This window comes from Dioscorea cayenensis, chromosome 2 (genome assembly GCF_009730915.1).
Source record: "Dioscorea cayenensis subsp. rotundata cultivar TDr96_F1 chromosome 2, TDr96_F1_v2_PseudoChromosome.rev07_lg8_w22 25.fasta, whole genome shotgun sequence".
Lineage (NCBI taxonomy): Eukaryota > Viridiplantae > Streptophyta > Magnoliopsida > Dioscoreales > Dioscoreaceae > Dioscorea > Dioscorea cayenensis.
This window is the reverse complement of record NC_052472.1, coordinates 21,316,055-21,327,598: the sequence shown is the minus strand read 5'-3', so window position 1 is coordinate 21,327,598 and position 11,544 is coordinate 21,316,055. Positions and strand designations below refer to the sequence as shown.

Below are 11,544 nucleotides of genomic sequence, written 5' to 3'. Positions count from 1 at the left end.
TTATTGTTTATATTTTTTGTCTCCATTTCTTCTAGACTTATATATTCCTGTCATCTTTTACTTTTTGTTTTGTTTAATTTAAGTGGCTTTTGCCTTCTTTTATTTTAAAATAAATAATGCACATAATTTAAACAATCATGATTTCTATCTAATGTAAATATACTTAGGTTTGAAAATGATATTTCTCCTCTTTTTTTTTTTGTATATATATATATATATATTGTGGTTTAAAGTAAGCCACATAAAAAATAAAATAAAATTAATGAAAACAATGCTGATGACATTTCAATATAAGTTTCTTTTTTCAGGGATAAAAGACTTTTCAATAGAAGTCTTAAATGCTGATGTCATTTTAATACAAGTTTCCTGTTTTTAGGGGGGCAAAAGACATTTCAATAGAAGTTGGCAATCCATAAGATTACACATTTAGAATTAATTTGTGACTTGATTTTCTTCACAAAAAATGATTTCCCAACTTCTTTTATAAAATATAATCTCACAATGCTCAATTCGACTCATAAATAAGGATATAAAATTAATTAGTGCAAAATGCTGTTAATTGAAAAAGGTCAAAAAAAATTTTCATTTATTTTACTGGATAACAATTTTATTATTTTGAGGGAAATGGAAATTGCATTTTAAGGGCTAATAATGGCTTTAAGAAAAAAGTGAAAATTTTAACTAATTAATTAATTAATCAATTATTTTTTTTTACAAGTGCTTATTAGATTTCGCTGAATATGCAATATTTAATTAATAATTAAAAAAAAATCTAAAATGAAACGGAATAGATGTAATCATAGTAGAAGATGTTTTAACGAGTGATAATCATTAACCCTCAAAAACATAAGTGAGAGGGGAAAACTATGCACCCTCATCTCCACGAAACTAAAATTACGGTTATGAAAATCAAACTCAAGTCTCTATCAAGAGAAGGGGATCCGGGTACTGCTGGGTTATCAACTATTTGATAAATGTTTTTTTTTTTTTTTGCTAATATACTTCTAAAAAACCTTAAAAATTTTGTTACACATGTTTTACCAGATATTTTTTTTAGTAAAAGAGAAAGGTATTCATACCTGCCTGTTATAGGTGAGTACTTATAGATCTATATGTATGGGTTTAAATTTCTAAGACTAGGTAAGCTATAAATATATAGCAGTGGACTTTAAAATTCGCCACTATATAAATGTTGCTAGCTTTAATCTTGTTATGATTTATTCACAGTTAATTTTAGTTTCTACAACCCATATCTCTTAATAAATTGAGTCTAGATTTTATATATTTTTTTTAACGTGTGAGTTTAATTTACATGAAACTAAATATACACATAAATCGAAACGGAAGTAGTTAATTAAGGCCATGAAATAGAAAATATTGTAGCCAATGTAGCACAGAAACATTAGTTCTTTATTGTTTTCATGCATCATGATTTTTTTTTTATTGGAACAACAAAAAATACAAAAACAGATATCAGGAAAACTATGTAAGAGCTTTAATATGCCATGTGATACAAATTGCAGCTATTTATAGAATTCCATGACGGAAAAGCCATAGATATTACACACGATTTTTAACCTTGAGAAGCCACCGGCTTTGGCAAGAAACTGATACTCCTTTTTAGACCTTTCTTTCCCTCCAACACTGAAAGCCAACATAATAATATCTAGAAGAAAAGCATTCTTTAATTCATTAGCATTTTGAGAGGTTTCTGGAATAACTTGCTCTACAACAATTATCTTCCCGTTGTTTGGCAATGCTTTCCAACAATTCTTCAATAATTTTATACAATCTGCATCACTCCAATTATGAAGTATCTCCTGCATGTAAAGATCTCATTATAATCAAACCAAAAGCTTTTTAATTATATAATGATAGTGGTTGATCTATTACATTTTCTTATGTACAAAAACAAATCAACAAATTAACCTTCATAAGGATGGCATCACCGGTTGGAACACTTTCAAACATGTCTCCCCCTACAAACTCTATTCCTGCGCACAAATAATCACAACTGATTTTTAACGTAAATCCATGCATGGTTTCTAAACATATATAGAAAATTAACAACTACAAGTTAAATAATTAAGGTCAAGATTAACCTTGAATGGGTTTTTGCTTTTAGAGACCACATGACATAAATCAAAGTTGATGGTTTTGATGTGGGGTGCTTGGATAGTATGATGGAAAGAATGGCACCATGACCACCACCCACATCCACAAGCACATTAATTCTTTCAAACTCTTTGTAGTTTTCAAGCATCATGAACATGGTGGTCTGGTTGAACATGGCTTCGTTGAACAGCTCACTAAAATGGGGGTCTTTGTTCTCATGCTCATAAACTGTCATTCCATGAGTCTTCACAAATGGGACACTCCCGTCTAACACTGCATGCTTTATATTTGGCCTGCATGTACAGAATCTAAAGTTAAAAATCTCATTTTTATTTAGCTTGCAAAATGAATGTTGTAAATAAGGGAGGTTTTTTCTCTTGATGTTAATTATTTCCGGTTTGTCTCTAAACCATCTATTTGAAACAACAAATTTCTTTTTGGTTATTGAAAAAAATTTAATTTCTTTGTTATAAAAATATAAAACTAACAAAAACTATTCTTTTCCATAAAGATATTAAAAATAAAAATTCTATAAATTCATTACCAAAAATTATATATATATATATGAAATTATAAATATATTACTTTTAATTGTTTTTTTTTTTTTGAGTGACTTCTTACAATAGGTTTTTTAATCAATGGATTATAATTCAAATCTTCATGCTTTCAATTTTTAAAAGAAAAACAAAAAGAAAAACAAAAAAGTTCTTTGAAAAATAAATAAATCTGGAATCTCAAATACACAGTACTACATCTCTTTCCACTTGATTGAATCTTTATTTTAAACCAATACTAATTTAAAAATAAAAATAAAATAAAAATATATAATCACTATTATTAAAAATATTTATTATATTTCCTTTAATTAATCTATTTCTTTTTCCGTTGGAATAAATTTTTATCTACGTATATTTGAGTTATCCTCATATATATATATATATATAAATTTTAAAACAATTATATATACATATATATATATATATATAAAGTTTGCATCATCTATCTTTTTATCAATTATATCTCTTACTTTTTTTATTATCTGATCTACAGTAATATATAATATATAAAAAATATTTTTTTATAATTTTTATTATATACTTTCTCACTCCATTTATTAAAAATCTTTCTTACCATGTATCCGCCATGAACTTGGAGTGGTGTATGAGCAAGAGTGGAGCCAGAGAGACTCCATCCTCATCCTTAGTGAAGAACTTGCAAACCGGGCCCAGTCCATAGCGCCTCTTGCTCTTCCCATCCTCCTCTCCGTCCATCTCGTCGCACATCATCACTTTGTGCGCGGCCAAGAACTCGAAGCATTCTGTCGAGCACCTCGTGGGCATCAGGGTTGCTGGTTTGGATCTTTGACGCTATCTCTTCCGGCGAGAGCAGAGCGCCGGACCCAGCTGCTGCCATGGTCTCCAGCACGTCCAGCTCGATCATGGCCTTCATCATCATCGGCAACGCGATGCCACATCCGAGGTCCATGGCGTCGGAGAATGCTAGTATTTCCTCCATTGGTGTATTGCACGGGAGGTGTTTGTGTTTATTCCCAAGAGAAGTGAGAGTTTGTGGTTAGTTAAGAGATGATGTGTTGTTTGGTCTTGGATTATGGTGCTTTTTATAGTGAATATTTACCTATAAAAATTTTATATTTTATTTGACGGCACTTAAATTTTATTGAATAATTATTTTTTTTATTTTTTATTTTTAATTTGATGTGACCAGTAACCAACTTTGACAATTTTTGTTGGATGATCTTCCACGGTTTTATTCGTCAAATGAATATTATTATTATTATCACTATTATTATTTATTATTATTTATAAAAGTTAGACCATATTAATTTATATGTCAGTGACGTGTTATTGTGTAATATATGCGACTGTGAGTAAAACTATTAATTAAAAGGGAAAATTACTCTGCGGTTCCTGAAATTTTTTATTCTTTCCAATGGGTCCTTCTGAGAAAATATTATTTTTTGCAGTCTCTTCTTTTTACAACCAGTTCTATTTCATTGTCCCGTCACTTTTGGAAGTTCAAATTTTGTTCGATAACACAAAAATTTGAATAGATTCATCAAATAGTAAACAGATACACAAAAAAATTAAAGAACAAAAGTAAAAACTGAACTTGATGTCAGAATAATAAATACGAAATACCAAAACTAAAGAACAAAACTAAAATTTGAATGTGATGTAAGACTAGTAAATCTAAGGTTATCTAGCCATTGGACTTAAAAATAATTCTGAAAAAGAGAGATTTTTAAGATTTAAAAAAATCAAAGGGTTTTTTTTATCCAATGTGCTATAGTTTTTTGTTTTGCACCTCTTAATGTTGTAGCGCCTAAGCGCTGCATGCTAGCGCTTTCAGAGCACTCAGATTTTTCTGCTTTTGCTTGTTTTTTCTCTGTTGAAACTTTTGCACTTTTTTTCTCTAATTTTGTGCTTTTTATATGTTCTTCCTTCAAATCATTCTTTCTTTCCTACAATGTAATAACAATAAGATTAGGAGTAAAATTGGTTTAAAATAATTCAAATTTAATTCATTATGAGTTAAACAAGGTCTATATATTGAGTGCAAATTATACTCATCTTACCATTAATTCCAGTTATTAGGTACCTCCTACATATAAAGTTTTTTCTGTGATCAGCCCAAAATTTATAATAATTTTTCCAATTATAATGCTGGTGGTTCCTATGGGAATCCAATTATTATTTTTTATTTATTATTTTGTTATTACATGCTTTTTATATTTTAGTGTGAGAATTGAAAGATGATAATTAATCCATTTATAATTTTTCTTTAAATTAAAATCTAAACATAAATGTTTGAGATAGAAATTTGAAAAAAAGAAAAGAAAAGAAATGTCTGGGTAGAAATTTGATTAAAAAAAAGTAGTTATTGATAAAAAGAAAATCCATGGGAATTGGAAGTGTTTTTTGAAAATCAATGAAAAATAAAAAGCTTGCGGATGATTTTCCTTTTTTTAATCAACGACATCGGTATAACTCTTTTATGAAAAATATTTGACAACTTGTTTTATGAAATATAATAATTCAAAATGCTTAATTAGATAAGAAGCATGTATATAAAATTAAAACATAATGGAAAACTGTTATCTCAAAAATATTTTTTAATTAATTTATATATATATATTGACATATGTGGTAGAATCGAATGTCCAGCTTATACGTCATCACTTGGTGATAGAGTGTTTGAGTTATAAAACTACATCCACAGCAGGAAAATTTTTATCATTATCAGTAAGATTTAGATATAGGCTTTTTTAAAATGTCTTACACTAAAGTTTTTCACGGTGGGGATAATGTAGTTGAGTTTGAACTCTTTGGTTAATATATTTTGTTTTGGTGAAAATTGTTTGTAATATTTCAGCTAACTATTCAATATTTAATTAACAATGATAAGGAAATCCAAACATGGCACCTAGAAGTCAAGCTCACGGTGGAAAAATATGAACTTTGAAAGCATAAGAAATCATTCATTAATTTACTCTGATTGAATAGCCAAGTTCGATCTGTTCAACGGTGACATGCCATCTAAATTTATAATTGCTTTATTACAATGATATATAGGAATTGGTCAATTTTAATTATGTAAAATTATCAAAAAAGAAAGAAAGTAAGTAAGAAAGAAATTAACTGACGGATGTTTCCAATCGACTAGCACAAGTCAATAGTCAATGGGAAAAACCCTAAGTCAATAGTCAATGGAGAAACGCTAGAGCCTTTTTATTATTATTATTATTATTATTATTATTATTGATAACCATTTTTTTATTTAATTAAAAAACGTAGAATTGATATGTTGAGTTAATTGGACACAACACTCGGGATACTCACTATATGTGAGTTGAGATTTGAATCTCTTTTCAGTAAAGAACAAACATCCGATATAAGGGACCCGGGTTCTAATAGTAGTAAGTCATTGATTAGCTCACTTTTTCATATTTAAATTTACATAAAAAATTAATTAAATGCAAATGAGTGCCAAAGCCCCAAATATTGTAACAAAATGAAATTTGGAGCACTAATTCTTTATTATTTTAATACATGTAATTTATTAATTTTTATTAAAAAAAAATTACATAAAAGACTTTGATTTGCCGTAAGTCACAAGTTGCATTTACTTGTAGAATTCCATGACAGAAAAACTATAAATATTACACACAAATTTGACTTTAGAAAATCCACTTTCTTTAGCAAGAAATTGATATTCCTGTTCAGTTCTTTCTTTCCCTCCAGTAAAGAAAGTCAACATAACAATATCAAGAAGCAAAGCATTCTTTGCTTCATCAATTTTTTTAGGAATAACTTGCTCTATAACGATTAATTTTCCATCATCTGGTAATGCCTTCAAACAGTTTTTCAATACCTTCATACAATCCGCATCACTCCAATTATGAAGTACCTCCAGCATACAAACATCATATTAAAGCCAAGCCATTTTTTTTTTATAATTTAATTTTTTAAAAATTATAACAATAATGATTTATCAATGAGAAATACTTCTAAACACGTAATGAACTCACGAGTTATTTCATATTTGCAATATTTTGGCGTGAATAATGATAATCCAAGATATATTCTTTTATAAATATATGGACAAACCATAACAAAAGTACCTGATCTATCTAAAAGGTTTCACACATCACTTAACCTCCTAATTGTGTGTTCATATATATATATATATATTAAAATTTTAGATTTTATTATATACTTTCCATACATTTTTTATTTCTTTTTTATGCATAAAAACTAATTAACAAACCTTCAGTAATATGGCGTCACCACTAGGGACACTTTCAAACATGTCTCCCCCTGCAAACTCCACTCCTGCATGCAAACAATCACAACCAATTTTCTTTAATATAAATCTATGAATTAATATGACTTCTAAACATACAAAGAAAATTAGCTACAAGTTAAACAAAATTATGATTAACCTTCAATGGGTTGTGCTTGAGAGACCACTTTAGGTAAATCAAAGTTGACGCCTTTGATGTGTGGGTACTTGGATAGTATGATGGAAAGAATGCCCCCATGACCACTCGGCCACATCCACAAGCACATTAATACTCTCAAATCCCTTGTAATTTTCAAGCATCTTCTTTCATGAGCATGGTTGTCTGGTTGAACATGGCTTTGTTGAACATCTCACTGAAATGGGGGTCTTTGTCCTCATACTCAAACAATGTGGTTCCATGAGTCTTCACAAAAGTTGCACTCCCGTCTAACACTATATGTTTGATATTTGCCCTGTATACTTAAAATCTAAGTAAAACTCTCATTTTTAATTAGATTATTCATATTCTTAATCAATAAGAAGTTTTTTTTTTCAATAAAAGCTTTTTTCTCATATTCTTATACATACATAGTTGTAAAGCATGCACTATATTTTTCACTCAATTTTGTTTGTTATAACTACTTTTCATCAACACAGATATAATTTTCTATTATGCATCTTTATCATGGCGAGGAGTCTTTAACTTTATAAAACGCAGACAAATCGCGTGTCAGGGACATGTATAAGTGTAGAGTCAATATTTCAACACACTTATATCCTCTCTTTGCATGGATGAATCAGACCCCAACTCTTTTGCAAAGACACAAACACCCTAAGTATGGGATCCATTGCCAATATATAGACTAAGAGGTTGTTGACTTTATTTATTTATTATTTATTTTTATAAAAATTTTATATTAGAATATATGTATACATATATATATATAACCCATCATCTATGAATTTTTATCCCTAGAGTCTCTCGTTCGCGCAGTAACTACCACTTGTAACCAAGACGTGCTATTCTTAGCTACGGTTTAGTAAATTTTATCGTTTTTATAATATAATTTGAGGATATATTAAGTAATTATCTTAAAAATCTACTGACTTTTTACTTTAGAAGTTATTAAATCGAGGTAGATTTTAACAGATGAGGCTGAAGTCCCACATCTCTGCTCTATAAGATAACTACAATCCCGAACTCTGCCTATGATCATCTCTCATCATTTAGGGCCTTCTTAAATTTCAAATCTGAGAAAATTTATGGATGTGTACAACAGTCGCAAACGGTGACCATGTAACTCTATATATAGTATTTTTATAAATAATAATTATGAAATAAGGATCTATAAACAAATATCCCTAGCTAAACACTGCATTTGTGGACGTGGTCATCCGCAGATAACATATGTTTATATATATATAACTTTAAAATGATTTATTATATACTTTTTCACTCCACTCACTCAAACCTTTCGTCGCAACAAAATAAATAAATAGATAAATAAAAAAAGGTTATACCATGTATCCGCCCAAGCCTTTGGAGAGATGCACTAGCATAAATGGAGCCAGAGAGACTCCATCCTCATCCTTAGTGAAGAACTTGCAAACCGGGCCCAGTCCATAGCGCCTCTTGCTCTTCCCATCCTCCTCCTCTCCGACCACAACCTCGCACGTCATCACTTTATGCGCGGCCAAGAACCGAAGCATTCTGTCGAGCACCTCGTTGGCGTCAGGGTTGCTGGTTTGGATCTTAGACGCGATCTCTTCCGGCGAGAGCAGAGCGCCGGACCCAGCTGCTGCCATGGTCTCCAGCACGTCCAGCTCGATCATGGCCTTCATCATCATCGGCAACGCGATGCCACATCCGAGGTCCATGGCGTCGGAGAATGCTAGTATTTCCTCCATTGGTGTTTTGCACGGGAGGTGTTTTGTGTTTATTCCCAAGAGAAGTGAGAGTTTGTGGGTACTTGTTAGAGATGTGTTGTTTGGCCTTGGTTTATGGGTACTTTTATAGTGAAATTATATATTATAATAATTTTTGTGTGAAAATTAAATTATATATACATATTTATTATTATTGTTTTTGACTGGAAAAATTACCGCTCATCCCTCGTAATTTTCAAACTTCCCAAAACCCTCCAACTTTTGCAGACACCCCTGACACCTCCGTTATATTTTACATTCCTTTAACCCCGCACGGTAAGTCAAGTGGTCCACGATACGAAATTCTTTTTGCCCTTGCAAAGTAAGTGGGAAAAACTGGCACCAATCATAACTTTCTTTATGCATAGTTTTTCAATCGCTTCCTGCTCTTTTTCAAACAAAGTTTAGAATCATATCGTTTCTTCTTCTCTCGTTTCGTTTCTCGCTCTTCTTCTTCTTCTTTTTCTTCTTCCTATTTGCTGTATTCAATTTCTAGCTCTTCCGATTAAATTATGGAGAGTTTTTGCTGCTATTGCTAGATACAACGCAGTGAGGACTAGTGCTAATGTCTCACTCTACGACACTTGGGGAATCGTTGTTAGTGCGAAATACGACTGGCGCCTCGATATTTCCCGTCGTGTGAAGTTTATCACACCGATGGACATAAAACCCGAGTATGTCTCATATAAAACGAGGTTGACTTCCAACAGATGTGTCACGTGCACTCCATCTTCAAACGTTCCGTTGTTGATCTTGTTGTCGAGTATGCATGATGTGGCATCGTGATCTCACCGAAAAACCCAGTTCTTCCGCTGTCAGTTTCTTCCTCGCTTATGTTTATATAGTCAGAGTAGTTAATTATTGCTTATTATCCCCGCCAATCGCTTACATTTATCAAGTTTCCATTTAAACACTATTGCCTCCGGATTAACTTATTAACTTATTATTTAACTTTTTTGTTTTAACGCTTAAGATTTATGTTTATCGCTTAAATATTTTGTGTCTCGCTTAAATATCGATCGTGTTCGCTTTTAAACCAAAGTGTTGGCAAGTGAATTGTAATCCGCATCGCTCTGCTCCACATCACGGCGAGCCCTCGAGGCTGCGGGCATGCCTTCCTTCCTCATCCCGATCGTCAAGTGTTGTCGCTGGATATCGACAACGTTTTGCAAGGCGCTGAACATTTCGTGAGACGACTTAGAATTTTGCATCAAAAGGAATTTTTGACTTCAAATCATCAAGAATCCAGGAAACACCCGACGATCGCGAAGGAAGCTCGACTTTCAAAAATGGCGATAAGGAAGCTATATTCCCAATAACGACAACGACAGTCGATGGATGAAAATCGCGAATCAAGGCTTATGCATCACCGCGACGAGAAGGCAACCCGGGTGTCCTAGACGAAGAGGATCGAGTCGTAGCGTCCGAGGTCCGCAAGTTGCGCTAGAGCTCATCGCCATCGCTTTCGTGTCACAATCGCAGATCGTGGAATGAATCTGGTCACGACTAGGCATTGTGTATATACTTCTTATTATTGTTTAAATATCGAACTTTATATTTAAATATATCTCTTACGCTTTTAAATATTTTATTCTCTCGTTTAACCGTTATTTTTATCGCTTTAAAAATAAATTAGTATCCGCTTAAAATGTACTAACCCGGGATGGTGCTAGCTGTTCCCTCAAGCTGCACTACATACACGCTCGGTTCCCCAAGCCGCTTTCCACTCCCCTGCCGCACATAAAAATCGAACATTACATTACACTCTATAAGAGATTATTAAGTAATAAGGATATTTTAAATGTAAAAATATTAAGTATATTTTTGTTGTAATTACATTGATATTATTAAATAATAAGGATATTTTAAAATGTAAAAATATTAAATTTAAACAGTAGAAACCTAAACTTAAAACAGTAGAAAAACGAAAGTTAAAGATGACAAAAAGTTATCATTATACAGCTTAAAATGAATGTTGATATTAGCCAATAATGAAAAATGAAAATGAAACAACCCTACCCGAGAATGTACTCTGCGGGACTACAATATCATCCAACAAGAACAGTAACCTCAAAACGAAATGTAATGAATTTACATGAATTTAGATACATGTACATTTACATCGACAAAATTTGTCGTGTTCTTCGGAAAAACTGAATCGAATTTAAACCGCTTTACATTCGAAACTATTACACCTATACACCCGATTTCTACGACCCCGCTCATGCACTACTCCCTCCGGGTTCGCTTTTACACAAGAAACGGAGTTTAAACAATTACATCGATATTTACACAATGAACTATATACTTAAACACCCGAAAAGTGTATGTTAAACAACGAATCGATTATTAAAGAAAGAATCGCGTATACAAATATAGAAAGAACGACTAAGAACCCGCCATGCAAGACTCTTCCGTCGTGATGCCTGCCGCCTCCTCCCAAGTATGCGGAAACATACCTTAATCGCAGATAAGGGACGTCACCTGCGATACCGTAGCTTCTCACCCGGCGAGTAATCGCCGATAAACCGCATGACATAGATGCCGCAATGACACCTCCTTTTTCTCGTCGGGGCTTCAGTTGTCGTGAACAAGCGGTACTTTATGGTCGCCGACTCGCCCAACTCCATGTCGATACGTAGGTCTAATAGGTTCCCACTGTCGAGATATACAAGTTCATATTAGAATGCCGATTATTTA

General features: G+C 32.1%; 1 protein-coding gene across 1 annotated transcript in view; it reads right to left on the bottom strand.

Annotated features, from left to right (window-relative positions):
• Positions 1-1,425: 1,425 nt before the first annotated feature.
• The window catches only part of LOC120271139 (indole glucosinolate O-methyltransferase 1-like), a 33,969-nt gene continuing 23,850 nt past the window's right edge, over positions 1,426-11,544 (bottom strand). The window contains exons 2-3 of the mRNA XM_039278098.1: positions 1,930-1,994; positions 1,426-1,820 (exon numbers count right to left, since the gene is read on the bottom strand). Coding sequence (XP_039134032.1) covers positions 1,524-1,820; positions 1,930-1,971 — 339 coding nt within the window. The 5' untranslated portion in view covers positions 1,972-1,994 and the 3' untranslated portion in view covers positions 1,426-1,523. The remainder of the gene's footprint in view (positions 1,821-1,929; positions 1,995-11,544) is intronic.